Source organism: Lissotriton vulgaris, chromosome 10 (genome assembly GCF_964263255.1).
Source record: "Lissotriton vulgaris chromosome 10, aLisVul1.2, whole genome shotgun sequence".
In the NCBI taxonomy this organism is placed as follows: Eukaryota; Metazoa; Chordata; class Amphibia; order Caudata; family Salamandridae; genus Lissotriton; species Lissotriton vulgaris.
Window position 1 is genome coordinate 1,043,873,706 of NC_141698.1, and position 20,856 is coordinate 1,043,894,561.

Sequence of the window (20,856 nt, forward strand, 5' to 3'; positions counted from 1 at the left end):
GCCAGTTCTGGTCGGGGATAAAAACTGCATGTGTACAAAGCATCTTCGCCCTACTCTAGTAACGTGTTGTTCCTTTCTTGTGCGAGTGTCTGCTTGAGGTTCCCATTGTCGCTGAAGATGTTAGCGGGTATGACGAATCTGCATTTTGCATTAAATAAGCAGTCCTTTTGCCCCGCCTGCAGCTTCCGTTCCCCAGGGATCTGTTGAGACTGACACAGTTTTTATGGACGGAGGCGCCTTCACAAATAGCTTGCTCATTTATACCAGTCAGGCAGCTCACAAGTGTAGACCATCGCAGGGCCTTGGCTGTGTTAGTGGCTCTGTGTGTGGCTGTGTGTGGCTGTGTGTGGCTGTGTGTGGCTGTGTGTGTGTGTGTGTGTGTGTGTGTGTGTGTGTGTGTGTGTGTGTGTGTGGGTGTCTGGCTCTGTGTGGGTGTGTGTGTGTGGGTGTCTGGCTCTGTGTGGGTGTCTGGCTCTGTGTGGGTGTCTGGCTCTGTGTGGGTGTCTGGCTCTGTGTGGGTGTCTGGCTCTGTGTGGGTGTCTGGCTCTGTGTGTGTGTGTGTGGCTCTGTGTGTGTGTGTGTGTGGCTCTGTGTGTGTGGCTCTGTGTGTGTGTAGCCCGGCGTGTATGTGGCTTGGTGTGTGTGTGGCTCTGTGTGTGTGTGCAAATTCAATAGGTCTTGCATTTGCAAGAGAGTAAGCTATTGGCATTGTAAATGACAATGCCATTTATTTATCGGTTTTTTAAACCAACACATACTTTAAAAAAATGTCATTTACAATGCCAATAGCTCTAACTTTTGCAATGGCGAGACCGTTGCATTGTAAATGCTTGTTTAATAGCGGATTAATGCAGGATGTTGTGCTTGCTTAAAAGAGTCCTCTTAGATAGCTTCCATCTTGCTGCACAGCGAAGCCATGCCCCAAGACCAGAATTTACTTTCCTTAACAGAATAGGTTGATTCAAATTCTCAATGCTTAATTTCTTAATCCCGTGTGAAATAAGAACATAAATTGGTGTAAATAATGCAGAAATATCCTCATCCTCATATTTTTTGTGAAGGGTGGGCATTTCCTTGACAATTCATAATGGGAGTTTAATCATTCATTTATTTTCTGTGGCTTCTTGTGCTGCCAGCGTTTTCAAGGTTTTAAAAACTGTGCTTGACATTCTTGAGTATTCTGTTCAACAAGGGAAACCCTACTCACAGAGAACCAGGGTACGTATTATATATCAAGAAACAGTGGTTCTTGTGGAAACATTGGTTGGGTACATTGATGATTTCAAAAGCACAATGGCAATAAGTTTTGGGTCACATGGATTTCAGACAAAGAGGTAGTCGAGTACACCGTCCTTATTTTTTGAAAGTTTATATCAATTATTTGAGAAAAACAATTTCTAAAGTACAAAAAGATAGGTGCATAGTGTCCCCAGTGTGAAATTGGAACCAAGAAAAGAAAAATGTAGTGACATTTGTGACAGTTACAGCGTGGTTTCCATTATTTTTTGACAAACGATCATCAATATTTTCAGCAATTTTTTCCAGCACTGTAAACAAGAATTAGTGCTAGTATAATGATTCGTTCTCTTCAATGTCGACCGCGTTCCGACCCTTCAAAACAATATAGGATCTCTTCAGGACCTAATGATATAGGGACATCTGGAGCAAAAACAATGTGTGCGCACAGCCACGTGCATTCCGTGAGAACACCGGTCAAGTGAAAGAAAAGAAAGATGTACCCACACTGGACCCAGCCGGGTACTCAGTGTGAGGAAAACAATTTCTAAACTTTGAAAAAATAAGCACGTGTACTCGGCTACCTCTTTGTCTGAAATCCACGTGACCCAAACTTATTGCCATTGCGCTTTTGAAATCATCAATGTACCCAACCAATGTTTCCACAAGAACCACTGTTTCTTGACATATGACATTCTTGAGTAGGCAGGTGAGATGCCAAAATATTTAAACCCAGGTCTAGAGATATGACTGTTTTTCAGGAGGCGGTCACTCCGGGGGACGACTTGCGTTTGACATAAATAGTGATGTGATGAATAGCGGCATTTGTAAGTAATGTGGACGCATAGTCTTGTAGAAATATGTTACATGCTGTAGCATAGTTGCACCTTTAGAATAAAACGTTAAGACTCAAAGAATTCTACAATCTTCAACTGAACATCAATTATTTCAGTATTGCTCACACATGTACATTTAACCAAAGAGTTGTCCTCTTCAAAAATTGTGGCTGGTTTATTAGGTGATGGGTGGAATGTTGTATGAGACTAGTGTCAAATACAACATAATCGAGTTGAAATCTTTTATCGTGTATATACTGAAAGTACAATGCAAAACTGGTACAAACGCATAAGTGTTTTTTTTTCTTACACCTCTTAATTTGAAGAAGCGGTTTGTGGGACCTCAAAGTACTAAGCATGTTACATCTTTGCATGTTTCCAGTAGCCCACTAACAATGTTTATTCAAATGTCCATTTCTAATTGAAACCCAGAACTGTACCAATAAAACCACTTTTCCTTCTGTTTTCATATGTTTGAAACATATGCATGTTTTCTAATAGACTTGTTTGAAAGGCATTCACGGCTGTCCCTGTTGGTTTTATTGTACATGTTGTATTCAAACACTTCAAAGATACATTAATTTTAAAGGTTGCTTACATTTTTGTTTCTCCTTCGACATCTGATTTTATGTGCTATTGTTGTATGCTCCACAGATGGTAGAAGCAGGAATGGTTCTTCAGCTTGAGCACCTTGACTATATTGAAAAGCATGTCACCCAACTTGAAGGCTCTGAAATAGAGATAAATGTCATTGCCTCCACTAAATCCAGGTAAGTCCAAAATGTGCTGCTAATGTATCAGTTATGCAATGTGCAGATAAAATAACATTTTAAAAACACATCTGCTGCGTAAAAGAGAGAACTAGATTGAGGTTGGCAAAGGAAGGGAAAGAAAAGCATATAGGTATATAAAATTCCCGTTGCAAAACATGGGCAAGATTCTGCTGAAGAATTTTGATCTTGCATGCATATAACATTTACTGGGTTACCTCAAGAGTATATGTATCTTCTATAAGCAGATTGCTGTTGCAAATCCTACCCAAGGGATGGAAATAGAGGCATGCAAGGGGCAGGGGCTACAATCAGAAAACACAACATTATGTAAGGAGCAGTGGGTCAAGTGTGCAAGTGTTTCCTGCACTGCTTTGTGCTACCTACAATGCTGATATTTATAAAATAGAATCTACCCTTCATGAAAAGCTTCCACTTTGCAAGTTGATACTTTCCATCAATGGTTTGGGACCCCAGTTGTGGGTGTAAACTATTATTTCATGCTTTTGCAAATCCTTATTGACATGGGTATGCCTTGTCATGCCGGTACTCCGAGTAATTCATAATGAGTTGCATAGTATACATTGTGACTTGCTTTGACATTTAAGAATCAGTGTTTTTGTTACATTGCGACGTTGCATTTTATGGTCTCAAAGCCTTTTTCTATTATAGATATTGCATCCACAAAATTCATTACATGTCTTAATTTGACCTTGATACTGCCTACATTCATAACCCCCTCACCTGAAAACACCAGAGGTTCATCATATTTAGAGTAGGCCGAGGGCACTGTCACGTTAAGGTCCTACCATTCTGATTCTGGTCTTATCCCAGGGTTTTCAGAAAATGCCTGATACCGTGTCTTAGCAGACAATGGACTCTCATCTTTCATTACTTGAATACAGACTGATGAAAGCACAGTATATGGGTATATGATGTAGATCAAAGTGAATGCACAGAAAGGCATCCAGCTGTTGAAAGATTTGTGGATAGCTGTCAACTTACAGAAGTCTTTCTTAATACCGTGTTAGGGGATCATCTTCCTCCGTGCATACCTGGACTCCAGGTGCTGTATGACATTGTCAGAGGAGAACAGGTTCCAGGCCATGCTAGAGAGTTCTGCTACTGTATAGGAGTAACTCTTAGTGACATCCAAGACAGTTCATAGCCTTCGCTAGATTTCATATTATCCTGCAACATGATGGCTTCTCAGTACAGATTCTGCATACAAGTCCTACAGGAAGAGGTGCACTATTAATGGACTCAGGAGACTGGGGATTTGCTGGCTGGTCTTTATAAATCTGTTGGCCTGTAGTCATTTCAACATTGTGTTCTTTGGGACCTAGAAAATTCTGGGATATATGCTGTTAATATGGAAATCAATGCATTCATTGCTAAAAATGAAATCTCGTTCTTAACAGATTCTCCCGCTTTGAACTCCAGCAACCTCGACTCGCAAATATGCAGTCAAGCAGGCCCGAGACCAAATCCTGGGTTTGCTGAATGATAGCTCACAAGTGGGAGGGTGCTTCGCTGGCAAAGAAACACTCAGGCAGAAAGCTCAGATCAGTCCCACGGATAGGCACATTGGCATTACAATGGACAAGAGAGATTGCCCCAATAAAGCACATATGGCTGGAGGGGGTACGAGCCCCCCCTAAAAACACCATCAGAAGTCAGGTACCACCTGAGTCTGATAGAGACATCTAGCTGCAGATTCCCTACCTGTGAACTTCCCTGGTGTCAAACTGAATCCTGAAGATCTTTCTTGAGCAGTACCCCTGTGCTCCTGTAGGTGGCGTCAGTCGACCCCGCGTGACATCGTCTCAGTCATTAAGACATCTGTGTCATCTATATCGGCGTCACCTCAGCATGCTGACGTCAGTTCTTTTCTCCTGTATTAGGGTGTCTTTCATAGATTCACATGCTTGAATATTCCCAGTCGTCGAAGTGGGAGTCCCACGGTAAATAAAATAGCAATAAAATACTAATAACATATGTTTGTAAAAACATAACACATAAAATATACAGTAGAAATAGTTGCAAATACAAAGTCATAATTCCTGCATAGGAACACGTGGCAAGAGAGAAAAAACACTTGTAACATATCCTTGTCATTATGTTAGTCCAAACTACAGCCAATCAGGCGCAAGCACCCCTCCAGAACCTTCTCCTTAGAGCTCAGTCCCTCAGATTTTCTATCGCACGTTGTGTGTAGGGAGTCTCCCTGAGCTCTGCTCAGTTTTTTCTTCTACTTCTGATTTCTAGTGAATTCTAGTATGTCTTCAAGTAAGAAGTCTTTATTTAGACCTTGTTCTTCTTGTGGGAAGTTGTGGCTCTACTCTGAAGATCCCCACAAGTAGTGTATCTACTGTCTTTATCTGGACCATAAAGTAGGCAAATGTAAGATCTGTAGGACCTTCTCCACTAAGACCCTTAAAGATAGGGTAGGTCGTCTCCTCCTCTGGTTACAAAGGTTAAAGGACAAAGATTCAGCTCTTTCTGACGCAGAAAGCCTGGTGTCAGGAACTTCAGTAGCCGCCTTAAAACATAGCAGTGTGCAGGAATTGCTTTCCCCTTTCCTAAAGAAAAAGAAACTGGCACTCAAAGAGGCAACTGTGGTGTCTTCACCTCCTCCTGCTACGCCCACGAGATCGGACTCTCCGGCGTCTTCGGCTTCTTCACATAATGTTTCTACCAAAAAACATGTGAAATCGTTGACTGGAGTGTCGACGATCATTCCGTCGACGAAACTTGCCGTCTCCCGCTCGTCAACGACAACAGTGACGACGACTTCTGCTTCTGGCTCGTCGACGACGGCAGCGTCGACGTCATCCATGTCGACGAAGGTTTGCCTCAGCTTCAAAACGGTCTCGTCGACGATACCTATCGCATCGTAGTCCAAGAAGACTCTCGTCGACAGTAAGATCGTCGTCGACGAAGGTAGCTCCTCCTCGTCCATTCCGTCGACGAGTGCTTTGTTGACGGCAGCTTCATCAACGACGACTTCGTCGACAGTGGTACCGTCAACGGCAGACCCATCGACTGCGGCCCCGTCGACGACTGATCCGTCGGACGGCTCCATCGCCGGCGGCTCTATCGACGCCTATGCCGTCGTCGGCATCTGTTTCGAGGACAACTTAGTCGACCACGATATCATCCTCTTTTGTTTCAATGCCACTGGTGCCGCTTCCTTCGTCAGGGTCTGCTTCTTCTAACCTTGACACTTTGCACCAGCGCCGACAAGTCCCTGTGGACCAGATCTCCATTCCAAGTTCGACACAACCTCCATCACCCTTGTTTGCCACAGGTTTTGAACAGGACTCTGGTTTTGAGGAGGATGTAGATGATCATTTTCGAGCGGCATGAAGCCCGTCTGAATTGATAATTAAATGCCAGGACTATGGAGATGACCATGAAGATCAATATTTTCAGGAAGAAGACCATTCCATTCAAGTTCCTACAGCGACACTGCTGCTGTCTCTCATCTCCAATCTCCAGCACATGTTGGATGATTACTTCTGATAGATACATCTGCCGTGTGGATTCCTCACCTTGTGAATATCCCCTTGCGTCAGCAACATTCGGAAATTCTTTTTGTAGCCTCGCGCCAACGTGGACTTGGACGTCATAGAGACACGGCATCGCACGCGACTCCGCTGACGTCACCGACGCCTACAATAGGCCCACGCCGGCGTGATGACATCAGTTCCCTTTTTTCCACGTCGTCGACGCTAACGGTTTTGGGATACTCTGTAGCTTCTAGTTACTCTGTTGCTGTATTTCTTCGTTTTTTTCTGTTCTTTTTGTTCGCTAATATGTCGACAAAGAAGACGGGCTTTATGCCCTGCAGGGAATGTGGAAAAATGATGTCCGTTACGGACCCACACCAGGACTGTATTTGGTGTTTGAGCTCCGACCACGACGTGGATGGGTGTTCGTCGTGTCAAAAAATTAATCCAAAGGCCCTGCGAGAAAAGGAGTCTAAGCTTCTTGTGGCTAAGCTAAAGGCCGATAAAGAAAGAAAATCTTCGAAATCCCATTCGAAGAATTCGAGGTCGAGATCGAGGTCTCGGGAGGCGTCGGCTTCGAGGTCTTTGTCGGATCATGCTTCGAGGACGCGTAGGAAGCATAAGAAGAGGAGACATGAGTCCCGACGTCATTCGGGTGATAAGTCTGGCTCGAGGTCGAGATCACCCAAGAAGATTGGATCTAAGGTAATTCCTCCACAAGAGGTTTCGGATCAAGAGGGCGAGGCTTCGCCTTCGGAGTCGCCAGTACATTCACCGGCTCCGGCACCCGACCCGACTCCGGCTCCGTCTCCGGCACAAGAAGAGGTCGATGAGGTTCCTGTGGAGGTTGAGGGATCGACCTCGAGGTAGACCTGAGCATCCACCTTTTCCAGCTCCAGGTCAGGATCCTTCAGAGTTTCTGAACGCTATGTATGATGTTTTCTCAAAGTCTTGGTACCCCTCTGGAGCGCCTTCGGGCCCTATGGGTCCAATGACATTTAATTTGGGGGTGCCTCATTCATATGCCCCAGCACCTTTCATGCCGTTTTTGCCGGCTCCGACCCCGCTGTGGCAGTACCAGGCTCCACCGAGGTCGACGCCGGCTCGTCCGAAGTCGACGACTGCAGCTCCGGCGTCGCCCGCTCCAAGCAAATCTTTGGAACATCCTTCTAAGCCTTCAGATTCGATTCCGACATCAGCTCCGGCGCCGTCGGGGTCGGCAGTGGATCCGGCTGCACTCCGTGTTAAGCAGAGATCTAGAAGGGAGGCTCAACATCTACTGGAAGAGCAGAGTTATTGTGAGTCTCATTCTGACTTGGAAGAAGGTGAGCTGGATGAAAATTATTTCGAGGATCTAGCAGAGGCTAGTGGTCTTGGAGTTTTCTCCAGAGTGGGTCTTGCCATCAGGTTCTGATGTGCAGTCTAAAGATGTTCAGCTATATCACGTGGTGATGAAAAAAGCAGCCGGACTTTTAGGTTTAAAATTGCCTACTGTTGAGTTTAAATCGAATCTGCTTACTGAGGTTTTTCATTCTCCGAGCTCGGCAGTGGAGCCTTTGCTCCCATTTAATGATGGTTTGACTGATCCCATTATGGAGGTGTGGAAGAAGCCTCTTTCTGCTCCTGCTGTCTCGAAAGGTGTGGCTCGGAGGTATAGATTGGCTCCTGAGGACCCTGCCTTTTTGTCGTCTCACCCTTCTCCTGAAAGTTTGGTGATCCAAGCGGCATGTTCCAAGAGGTCAGTAGGTGCTTTTCCCCAAGTTCCTGGTGACAAGGAAGCTAAAAAGCAGGATCAAGTGGCCAAGAAAACTTTCTCTTCCGCGAGTATGGCGTTAAAATCAACAAATGCCACTTGCCTTATGGGAAGATATATCCACGCTCTTATGGACTCTGTACGTACGTTGATCCCAAAGGTTCCTGAAGACTGCAGAGGTGACTTTGAGGAAGTTTTATCTGACACTCAGGCGGCAGCTCGTCAGGTTATTCAGAGCGGCCTTGATACTGCAGATTCTGTGGCAAGGATCATGGGCACTGCTGTTGCCACAAGGCGTTCAGCTTGGTTAAAATCCTCAGATTTTTCTGCTGATGTGCAGTCTGCTTTGTTAGATCTGCCTTTTGATGGAGAAGGACTCTTTGGCAAAAAGGCAGATTCGGCCTTGGAGAGGTTTAAGGATAGCAGGGCGACTGCTAGATCTCTTGGTCTACAAGTGAGAGGTTCTACGGCCAGGAAATTCAGAGGTTTTGGACGCTCTTCTTTTCGTACATTTAGACAAGGTCAGCAGCAGCATCAACAGCAGCAGCAGCAAAATACCTTGTATAAGTCGTACAGGGGAAGGCAAAGGGCGCGTCCTCGAGGGCGTCTGGCCTCTTCCTCCTCCACCTCCTCCAACCCCCTTTTAACTCTTAAAGCAGTCTTCCTCGTTGCAATAACCTCTGCAAGGAGGGTAAGTGAGCTTCAAGCTCTTAGTTCTAAGCCCCTTTTCTTGACCATTCATGCTGATCGGATGGTTCTTAGGACCAGGGCTGCTTTTCTTCCTAAGGTGGTGACTCCTTTCCAACTTAGTCAATCCATTACCCTCCCTACCTTTTATCCTCCCCCCCCCCCACCCCCCCCCCCAGAACATCCTTCCAAGGAGGCGGAGAGGTTACACCGTCTGGACCCTAAGAGGGCGGTGTCTTTTTACCTGGACAGGACTAAAGACTGTCGTTTGGATGACCAGCTCTTCGTTGGGTTTGCTGGCTGCAAAAGAGGAAGAGCGGTCCATAAGAGAACTTTGTAAAGATGGATCGTCCTCTGTATAAAGATCTGCTACTCTTTGGCCGGTATGGATCCTCCAGAGGGTATAAGGGCTCATTCTACGAGAGCTAAGTCGTCTACCTCAGCATTGGCTAGAGGTGTTCCTGTAGAGGACATTTGTAGGGCGGCAACTTGGTCTTCCCTCCACACGTTCGCAAAGCATTACTGCTTGGACACTGAGGTGAGGAGGGACGGCCACTGTGCGCGCTCTGTCCTTCAGGATTTCCTGGTTTAGAAGAGTGGACACCCTCCTCCGGGAGTGGGGACTACTGTGGGACTCTATTCACAAGGTGAGGAATCCACACGGCAGCTGTATCTATCAGAAGAACAAGTTACTTACCTTCGGTAACGCTTTTCTGGTAGATACTATATCTGCCTGTGGATTCCTCACTGACCCACCCGCCTCCCCGTTGTCCACTCTTCTTTACCAGAGTTACTGTAACATATTGTTTATATATTGTAATGTTAAGGAGTTGTTTCCATTGCTTTCTTGCGCTTGCTTCACACTATGTGTGTTTCTCCTTGGCTTATGTGTATTGTGTATACTATGTATATTTCTACTGTCATTGGTCCGTCCGTGTGCCTCGATTGCACGGAAAAAAGGGCGGAACTGATGTCATCACGCCGACGTGGGCCTATTGTAGGCGTCGGTGACGTCAGCGGAGTCGCGTGCGATGCCGTGTCTCTGACGTCCAAGTCCACGTCGGCGCGAGGCTACAAATGTTGCCTGCGCAAGGGGATATTCACAAGGTGAGGAATCCACAGGCAGATATAGTATCTACCAGAAAAAGCGTTACCGAAGGTAAGTAACTTGTTCAATAGGTGTTTCCCGCCATCTCACCAGGGTTCCCCGGAGCCAAATGCACCTGCGCCTGCTACGGCTCCTGCTGCTGCTCCACTGCCACAACCAGCACCGCCATCTCCTCAAGTTCAAACTTCTGTTCGGCTACACGCTACGGTGTATCCTGATGAGGATGATGAAGATGTCCGTTCAGAGCGAGAGGATGGTGAAGTTCGGGATGACGACGACGATGATGATGGTAATATGGCTCAGTGGGACGATTACGAGATATAGACCCCATCCCCACCTCCTGTGACGCCAGGGGATTCCCCTCCTGTGGACATTGCAAGCTTCCACCAGCTTATGGACAGAGCGGCTCAACGCTTTAAGCTGTCTAGCGTCCGAAGAGATGAGTATTGTTTTCTATACGACTTCAAAAGTCAACCTTTTAAGCAGGTCCATACGGTTCCCATCATCGATTTCATCTGGAATGAGGGAGTTAAATTGGTGTAAACGCCGAATTCCATCCTGGCACAACTGCCTCGCTTAGAAAAGAAGTACAAGGCACAACATGGTTCACCAGCTTGCCTGATTGAGCAGCCTAAACCTGATTCTGTGGTAACCCAGACTGATCAGCGCCGCTCCAGGAACCCAACTTCTCCCATTACGGCTCCTCCTGATCGAGAAGGTCATTGCCTTGACGCCATTGTGCGTAAATTCTCTACTAGCTGGCCTCTACTGCAGTGAGGGCGACAAATTCCTTAGCCATATAGGGGCGCTACGACCGCCATATGTGGTCTGACATGTCTGCCTTTGTGGCCCTCATCCCGGAGTCCTCCAAAGCAGAAGCTTTAAAGATCCTTCAAGAGGGAGAGAGAGCGTCGGAAGAAATCATTGACTGCTCTGTAGACATCGCTTGCACTGGCTACCGTCAGCTCGCAGGAGCAGCTGTCTTATGACGCCAGGATTGGCTCCGTTCTACCTCTTTTCGCCAGGAGGTTCAGGCGAAAATCCTGGATATGCCCTATGATGGCGAGTCCCTCTTTGGTGCACACTGACGAAGTACTCAAACGATAAAAAAGGACACGGACACCGCTCCTTCCTTATGCACTTTGCAGTTCCGTAAGCAGCCCTTTCGTGGTGCGCGCGGGCACGGCACCTCCTCTAGTTTCCGTGGTGAATCCACTCAATACCGCTCCTACAATCAAGGAAATCAGCGATATTCCTCTCAGCCACAACAGTCCTCCCTTCAGCAATCTTCTAAATCCTATCGAGGGAAGTCTTCCTATAGAGGTTCTGCCTCCAAGAGACAATGACTTGCTTTCACCACAAAAAGTTGGAGGACGAATCTCCCTGTTCTCTTCTCAATCCTTAATCACCTCGGACCGTTTGGTACTGGACATTGTAGCAAAGGGCCATGCTCTGGAGTTCATCAAATTTCCTCCTCACACTCCTCCATCTGGCCCACCTCCAGCCCACCTCAAAGAACTTTTCAAACAAATTCGTATTATGATCCAAAAATTGGATCATAATACGAAGTGGATCCCAGGTCTCAAAAAGGGGATGGGATTCTATTCCCATTTTTTCCTAATCCTCAAGAAGACAGGAGATTGGCGTCCGATCCTGGATTTACGGGCACTGAACAAGTATCTCAAGTACCAATCCTTCCGCATGCTAACGCTTGTGGAGATCTTGCGTCTTCGCTCCAAGGACGACTTTATGACCACCATCGACCTCCAGGACGCCTATTTTCATGTGCCAATTCTTCCACGGCATCAGAAGTACTTGCGCATCCGGGTCGGACGGAGAGACTTTCAGTTCAGGGTGTTGCCTTTCGGCCTACGCTCCGCCCCACGTGTCTTCAAGAACGTTTTGGCTCCAGTGGTGGCTTACCTGCGTCTGCAGGGCGTCCAAATTTTCCCATACCTGGACGATTGCCTCATAAAATCACAATCTCGCAGCTAGCTGTCTCGGGAAACTCAACTCTGTCAGGACATCTTTCGCTCCCTCGGTCTTTCCATCAATGTTAAGAAGTCGCAGGTTGCTCCAGCTCCCTGCAGAAACTTTCTAGGTGTCACTCTGGATACGTCACTAGCCAAAGCATCCGCGTCTCACGAGCGTCAGCTGAAGATTCTCCACCTGGTGGCTCTTATTTGTTCAAAACAGTCCGTTTCAGTTCGGATTCTGAAGTCCTTTCTGGGGGGTGCAGAGCAGGAATATCGACGGAGAAATATTGTCTGACATAAATATCCCCGCAGAAATATCGAATTGAAGAAATATCGATAACAAAAATATAGGTTGACCAGAATATCGACTGACAGGTAAGTAATATCGATAACAATAATATAGTTGTAATAAATATCATTTACAAAAATATAGTTTACAAAAATATCGATTTTTTTAAGCATGTTATGTATTTTAGTGTTTCAGATGAGAATTTTTTGTCATTTTAATATATGTTGTTGGATTTTAATAGTTAATGTATATTATGTTGAATTTTGTATTATTAGTTCCGTAGTGGGTTTATAGGGGAATAGGGTGGTAAGTAATTTAAATATATAAAATTAATTGATTAATTAATGTTAATTTACTAATTATTTGTTAATTAATTTCAATTAGTCAATTATTAATTAATTATTTATGTTAATTAAATGTTGATAGTTTAATTAATTTTAGGTGTGTGTAGTGGAGTTTATATGTGTAAATGGTGTGAAGTAAAATTGTTATTGATTAATTATTAAATACTTTATAAATCAATTACCATTAATTAATTAGTAATTGTAAATGTGTCATTAATTTTAGGTTTGTGTTGTGGTGTTTATAAGTGTATATGGTGTGGAATCTGTCAATTAAATAATTAATTAATTAATTCAAAAAATACTTTAATTTTCATTTATTTAGTAAATTTTAAATGTAATTGTGTAATTAATTTTAGGTGTGTGGTGGATATTATAGGTTAAATAATGTGTAAATATATATTTTTTATTATCTTTATTAATAATATATTTAAATGTATATATTATGTTTATATTGGAAATTAAATGTATTAACCTCATAGATGCTAGTAAACATCCCTCCCCAGTGCTGCGCTGTCCATTGGACTTAGTGCTGAATGGACGTCCAATGGTCGTGCGCAGCACTGGGGAGGTAGTGCTGCCGTCGGCCAACACACCGACGCAGCACTTAAGGGGTTAAAAAAAATGATAGTTTTTGTTTTTATTGTTTTGGGTTCCAGCGCTTTCCCTACTGTTGTTCCCTGTGGAGTGGGAATAGTAATTTTCACCCCTACGCTATCCAACGCTTTCCCTACTGTTGCACTCTCTGGAGTGGGAATAGTAATTTTTACCCCTACGCTATCCAACGCTTTCCCTACTGTTGCACTCACTGGAGTGGGAATAGTAATTTTTACCCCTACGCTATCCAACGCTTTCCCTACTGTTTCACCCTCTGGAGTGGGAATATTAATTTTTACCCCTACGCTATCCAACGCTTTCCCTACTGTTGCACCCTTTGGAGTGGGAATAGTAATTTTTACCCCTTTGCTATCAAATGTTTCAACTACTAATGTTTTTATTTTGTTATTAAATGTATGTATTAATATTTTTAAATACTTGTATGTGTTAATTAATTATAGAAAATGTTATTTTATTCAAAATGTTTTATATGTTTTTTTTATTTTTATATAATTAAAGTTTATAAATTGAATAAAGATAATAATAAAATGTATTTAAGAAAATATATGTACACATTTATTAAGTTTATAATGATTAAATTAAGTTTATTTGTTATAAATAGTTAAAATATAAATGTAATGTAATTTATTTTGTTAATAATATTAATATTTAAATATTTAATTTGTTATAATGTTTTTTAAAGTCGATATTTTTTACATCTATATTTTTTACATCTATATTTTTGAGTCGATATTACTGTACTTACCTGTTTAAGTATAGGGAGTCGATATTTTTTTAATCAATATTTTTACATCTATATTTTTGTAAACTATATTTTTGTAATCGATATTTAAACATGGAACCTTTCTGGGGATGGCGTCATCATGCATCTCTCTGATCCCAAATTGCAGGCTAAAGACTCGCCCCGTCCAAGAGGAATTGAACAGACAGTGGCGTCAGATCACCGGCTCTTTCAACGACCTGATCTGCGTTACTGCTCGCATAAAGGCGGCTCTCAAGTGGTGGGCAGAACCGTCCAACATTGCAGCAGGGACTTCGTTCCTCTCCACCGCTCCAGAACTCATTCTGACGCCTCCTTGGACGGATTGGTGCGCACCTTCAAGGGCTGTCTATAAAGGGCAAGTGGACTCTGTCTCAGCGCTCCTGGCACATCAACAGAATGGAATGTATGGTCATTTTTCTGGCACTCAAATCATTCAATCGTCTGATCCAGGGAGAATCAGTGCTTATCCAAACGGACAATACGACCAGTATGACTAGCTCAGACGATCTGGGATTGGGCGCTCAGTCACCAAATTACCCTGACCTCAGTTCACCTACCAGGCATCTCTAACATCCTAGCGGATTCCCTCAGCAGGTCAGCGTCTTCGACCCACGAGTGGGAATTACATCAGCCAACGCTCGACTCAGTTTTTCGACTGTGGGGTCGTCCGCCCTTGGATCTCTTTGCAACCCCAGAGAACCGGAAATGCCCATCTTACGCAAGTTGGCATCCCCACCACGGATCGTGCGGGAATGCCCTTTTGATGAACTGGTGCGATCTATTCGCCTACGCCTTTCCTTCGATTCCGCTGGTGCCTCGTGTAGTGTGGAAAATGCGGAGACAACCTTGCCACATTCTCCTGATTGCTCCCAGATGGCCTCGACCAGCGTGGTTCTCAGAGCTGCTTCTCCTCCGACAGTGCGAGCCCATCCTCCTTCATCCTCGAGCGGCCCTTCTCACGATGTACAAGGCTCAGATTTGTCATCCGGACCCCTCTTCTCTGAAATTATCGGCATGGAACCTGAGCACCTTGAATTTGCCCATTTCAGTATTTCGCCAGAATGCAGGGACATTCTTGCTCAAGCAAGAGCTCCGTCTACCGTTAAGACTTACAAGCTCAAGTGGAAGAGATTCCGTCACTGGTGCGTAGGTAATGACATCCATCCTGTTCATTCCACTCCGGCTCAGCTGCTGCCGTTCTTTTTACAACTGGCTCAGTCAGGACTTTCCCATTCCACTTTCCGAGTTTTCTTGGCGGCAATTTCTCGTTTCCGTCAAGATGGCTCCTCCTCGCTCTGCTCTTCCAGAGTCATTCGACAATTTTTCAAAGGACTATTCAGGAAGTTCCTGCCCATTCGGCATCCTCCTCCTACCTGGCATCTCAATGTTGTTTTGGCACAATTAATGAAGGCACCATTCGAACCTATCCACAAAGCGGATTTAAAGTTTCTGATCGGGAAGGTGGCCCTTCTTCTTGCTCTAACCCCCTCACAACTAGTGAGTGACATTCACGCTTTCACCATTAAGCCTCCTTTCCTCCAATTCAAATCAGACTGTGTGGTGCTTCGCACTAACCCAGCATTTCTGCCTAAGGTGCCTACTGATTTTCACATTAATGAACCTGTTTTCTTAAAACCTTTCTTTGCCAATCCCCAATCTCCAGCAAAGCAACGCTTACATTCCCTGGACATTAAGAGATGCCTCAAATTTTACATCAACAGGACGGCGCCCTTTCGCAGGTCCGATCAACTGTTCATTGCTTATGGACGCATGCGCAAAGGACGTCCTGTTACCAAGCCAACCATTGCACGTTGGATTTCTTCTGCAATTGTCTTCTGCCATCAGAAAGCCGGCAGGCCTCTTCAGTCTACAGTGAGGGCTCATTTCACCAGAGTGATGTCATCCTTTACTGCCCTCTTTGCTGGTGTACCGCTCCATCAAATTTGCCGAGCAGCCACGTAGTCCAGCAGGCACACTTTCATGAAACACTACCGCCTGGAGGCCATCAACGAAGCTGATATGGCAGTGGTACAGGCCGTGCTTCGCAATCTTTTTTAACTAAGGTGAGCCTCTGTCTTCCCCCTCCCTATATGGTTTTACATGGCTGTTGTGATTACTTGCATGACTTTATTATGTCTCTTTGAGTTTTTATACATGGTCTTGCATTACTGGTTCGAACATCACACCGGCTACTACTGCTCACTATTCTATTCAAGCATGTGAATCTATGAAAGAAACCCTAATACTGGAGAAGAACATTTGTTACTTACCTTTAAACAGGCGGTTCTCCAGTGTTGGTGTCTTTCATAGATTCTCATGAGACCCACCAACCTCCCCTCAGAGGCTCGCTTCTCCTCTTAGACTCTTTGGTCACTTCTGTGCTACGAAAATCTGAGGGATTGAGCTCTGAGGAGGTAGTTCTGGAGGGCTGCTTGAGCCTGATTGGCTGTAGTTTGGACTAACATAATGACAAGGATATGTTACAAGTGTTTTTTCTCTCTGGGCATGTATTCCTATGCAGGAATTATGACTTGGCATTTGCAACTATTTCTATTGTATATTTTATGTGTTATGTTTTTACAAACATACGTTATTCATATTTTATTGCTATTTTATTTACCGTGGGACTCCCACTTCAACGACGGGGAATATTCAAGCATGTGAATCTATGAAAGACACCAATCCTGGAGAACCACCTGTTTACAGGTAAGTAACAATTGTTCTTCTTTCCACACCAGCCGGCGCACATCTGTTGAAGAGAGCTACCCCCTGCTATTTTTTGACAGAATATTTTCAACTTTAGTCAACTGATGTGTAGGTAAATCCATCATGTGAAAAAAGACCTTGGGATCCAAACTGTGTGGCGCCTGTCACAGCGCCATGTTGGTCACAAATCCGAACGTTGTGTCTCTTTGGTGTCGGAGCGTGACCATGACCCGAAGTCGTGCTCAGACTGCCGGCCCATGCCAAGAAAGCTATTTGTGGCCCAGCATCATGCGCCTCGGAGGTTTCGGTCCCTGTCTTGGCCGAGAAGAAGGTCTGAACACCGCTCCGGGGGCTCCAAGTCTTCATCCTCCCATTCAAAGTTATCAAAGGGGTTAGGTAAAAGCACCATAAAAATACAAGAAGTCAAAGCGTTCTTCTACTTCAACCTGCCTGTCACTCTTCATGATGGAAGAGTTGACGTTTGAGTTTTCTTTCTTTAGAGCATGTGCCTGGGTTGGTGGCAAATGGCAGGGAGCCATGCAGAAACCACGCCAGTACTGGTTGTTTTCCAGGGGCATCACTTATAAGTCCTCTGAGTGCATTTTAAATTAAATCCCACACTGGCATCAGTGTGGATTTAATGTGTTGAGAAGTTTGCTACCAAACTTCCTAAGTGTTAGTAAAGCCATAATGCGTCTGTGGAGTTTGTAATGACCAACTCCTTGACCATTTACTCATTATGGCTTTACTGCACTTTAAATGTTTTATGAATGGACTCATACTGTAGGGGTACAGTGCTCATGTAACTGCACCCTCACTTGTGGTCTAGTGCACCATGCTAGAGGAATAACTTAAAGTAGGCCACAGACATTGGGTTGCATGTATCACACACAGGGATGTGTGCCATGACGACTGTTCCCATTTCTCTGCACCAAAACATGCAGCTTGCAATTGCAATGGCAGTGTTTGGGTGTTAAGGTGCAGGGTCTCTAAGTGTGACACAATAGGCTCTGCTGCCCTTAGAGACCTTTCTTGGTCACAGTGCCCTTGGTACGCATGGCGCCTTTTACAAGGGGCATTTCTGTTGCCAGAGATATGCCAATTGTGGATACAAAGGCACAGCTTTGGGAAAGAACACAGGCCCTGAGAACCGGATTGTCAGGGACCCAGGTTACATCACTTCAAAGTGCATTAGAAATCTGGCAAAAAAGTGTGTGTGGTGGGTGGCTGCAACAGAAACCCAATTTCCTACATGCCTTGACTAACGTGCTTCTGGGCACCTGGTTCAAGCCCAGCACAGGGGCTCCTGTGAATAGAACAATCGCCCCCCGCCATCACCCTGCACCGGGTGACCCAGCTTTTCTCACACTTCACCCGACCCCTGAGAGCTTGGTTGTCCTAACCTCTACTTCTCGTGGCGCAGTCCCCTCCATACCCCTTGTTTGGGAATCCAAAAGGGTTGATAGCTTCGACAATAAAGATTCGCATTGCGGTTGGTAAACACTGCTTGTCTCGTGGGCCATTATTCCCATTTGTAATGGGAGACAGTTGCGCACGTGCTACCACAAGTACTGGAGGAGGCCCAGGCGGTCCTCTTCCAAGCTGTGGCGGAAGGGGGAGATGCAGCGACGTTTACCATACGTTGTGTCCTTGACACCACAGACTCTGCATTTAATATGAATAGGACAGAATATGGACCGCCCTCAGAGAAATATTTCCTGTCTGCCCCGCTGTAGGAGGGCTAATAGCAAAGAATGTGAAGCCAGAAAGAAGCATAAACAATTTCCTAAATGAGGAAACCGGGCCCCTGTGGGCCAACATGGGCCCATAAGTCACACTTTTCTATAATATTTTGAAGAAGGGATTGCCCCTGAGATACAGAGCAGGCTGTATAGCGTAGTTGGTTTAGATCCAAACCTTGGCAGGAAAAACCAGCTCATACACTCCACTACCATAAGAGAAAGCAATATAAGGATGGAGAGAAGCAGGAGCAGACCCAAAGAGACAGAGCAAAATTAGGGTAGCATTAGTTGAAAAAGACTGTCCTCGATGCAGCAGCGATGGCTGCAGCTGTGCAAATGGCATCAGTGACAATGGAGGCTCACCGCAAAACTTTAGAGAGTTCCAAACAGGTAGTTCAGGAACACAAACAGGTTATGGTGGTAGAGGCCAGAGAGGCTGGTTGCAACCAGACATTGGAGAGTGCTTCTGTTGCCATAGGCGGGGTTACCTGGTAGAGGCATGTCAGACATGGCATACCATGAGCAGCAAAGGATAAAGAATACAGGCCAGCCGCTACAGAGCTCCACAAGACATAATATGGTTAACGACCCTCCCCAGTACCCAGCACAGGGCAATCAGAACATATCATACTTTCAGTCGCAGGGAGGTCCATCTGTTAGCCAAATAACTACAGCAGAGTTCAAGTAATTTGTCGAGCAAGTGGCAGCAGCATCCACAGTTAGGGAACCCAGCACAATCGGGACTAGGGCAACAACCACAGCAAGGAGGGGTGACAGTGTTGGGACATAGCACCATCTTGCAACCACTGAGCCAAAATTCACGGTAAAATAGACCCTCCCCAGTAAATGATGGCCTGTAATAATAATCCCAGCAACTTAACCCCCAGTAATTTACCTCTGATGATAAAGACGACCAGCATACCCTTACCCCCTTTCCTAAAAATTGTATCAGATCAGAAAGGACAGACAGCAGTGGGGGGGTCCCCATTTTGTTTTTACTTGAGTGCAGGAGTTCTGGGCTGCTATGGGCTATGTTGATTCGGTGTCCATACTAAGTTCGGCTTCAATATGGTGATTCCGTGGGAACACAGAATAATCAGGCTGCCTTAGGCACCTAGGGAGACAAGGCCTCACTCTGCTGCTCTTCCTCCAGAGTGAGGTTCACTGGCCACACTCCAGGGTCAAGGCAGTCTGACGAGGGGGTCAGAAAACTGTTTAGAAACCAGTCACCCAGGTCCTGCTCAAAAGTCCAATAGGATGCTTTCCAATTGCCAAGCTGGAAGGACCCAATTTTCGGGAATCATATCCACTCTTAACGTTTAATGGCTTGTAGTCCCAATAGCCCCCAAATGCACTAAAAGCCTGCTTGATAATGGAGGCCACCCTTTCAGTTTTAAACGAAACCGCCATCCTCGGTGACGGGAACAATCTTCTTCTTGCTGCTGGGATAAAACCGTAATCAGCCACATCCCCCACACATGATTGTCAGTAAGCTAAGAGGCCTCAGCCTAGAATGACCAGACATCCCGGATTTACCCCGGCAGTCCTGTGTTTTGGTTATCTGTCCCAGCAGATTTCAGTAAATCAAGCACATATAGAGGGCTTTTGGAGAAGCTCCTCTGAAATAGCACATACGTTTTGTTGCAGGAATAGGTGCCAGTCTTTTCAGAAATCAGTTTAATTAGCACCTATAATAGTCTGTGTAATAGCTGTATTTAATTTATGTCCCTTAGTGCTTCGGGTCCGTGTTTGCTCCGTTGGTGAGCGCTGTCTTTCAAGCCATTTACATCCCTGAGCGATGTGAAATTAGAGTCCTACATTTATTTTTGTTAATGATCATCCTACCTCACCATTATGACGAATTCAAAACTCCAGTTCGGGGTTCATTAAACCTGTCATCCTTTCTGAGGTTGACAAGATGAGCACCTATTTCATTAGGCATTCAACAACTGTAACTAATCCCACAAGCTCAAGAGACCCCAGTCAAACATTAGGGACAGCGCAGCCCCTGGAAACGCTGACAGCAATTGGGGTGTGGTCCAAGGGGAGTGCCAGGGATAGAGGCTTCCGAGCCTCTGTCCCAGGAGGAACGCAGGGCACGTGGTGCACCCCTTTCACGCTCACCTCTATTCCAAGCATTGTCCACTCATGTTGCTCTAACCTTGCACGCACAATCCAGGAAAACTGACTTTTGACCCCGAGGCAGTGGTATGGGGTGGGAAGGGTGCCACAGAGCAGCCTCTGACTCTCTCAAGGGGCAAATGAAACAGTGAATTACATGACTCAAAAAAATGCCCAAACTAAAAGAAAAATACGCACCCAAAATTAGCCCATAATGAAGATTCCAGATAAGAAAGTGGGGGTAGAGATGAGCAAAAGCCAGGTATGTGAGGCAACAAGGGAGGGCCAAGTAGGGAACATAGAGATTCATAAACTTAAAAACATGATCCCGGGGCACATAGCGAGTACCCACACCAAACCGCATCACGTCCTTCTTCCCTCATTTCCACACACTTGTA

At 45.2% G+C, this 20,856-nt stretch overlaps 1 protein-coding gene across 1 annotated transcript in view; it reads left to right on the plus strand.

Annotated features, from left to right (window-relative positions):
- TOPAZ1 (testis and ovary specific TOPAZ 1) overlaps positions 1 to 20,856 on the plus strand; it is a 1,918,280-nt gene that overhangs the window by 1,188,391 nt on the left and 709,033 nt on the right. The window contains exon 12 of the mRNA XM_086942092.1: positions 2,727 to 2,842. Within this exon, the coding sequence (XP_086798218.1) occupies positions 2,727 to 2,842 (116 nt within the window). The remainder of the gene's footprint in view (positions 1 to 2,726; positions 2,843 to 20,856) is intronic.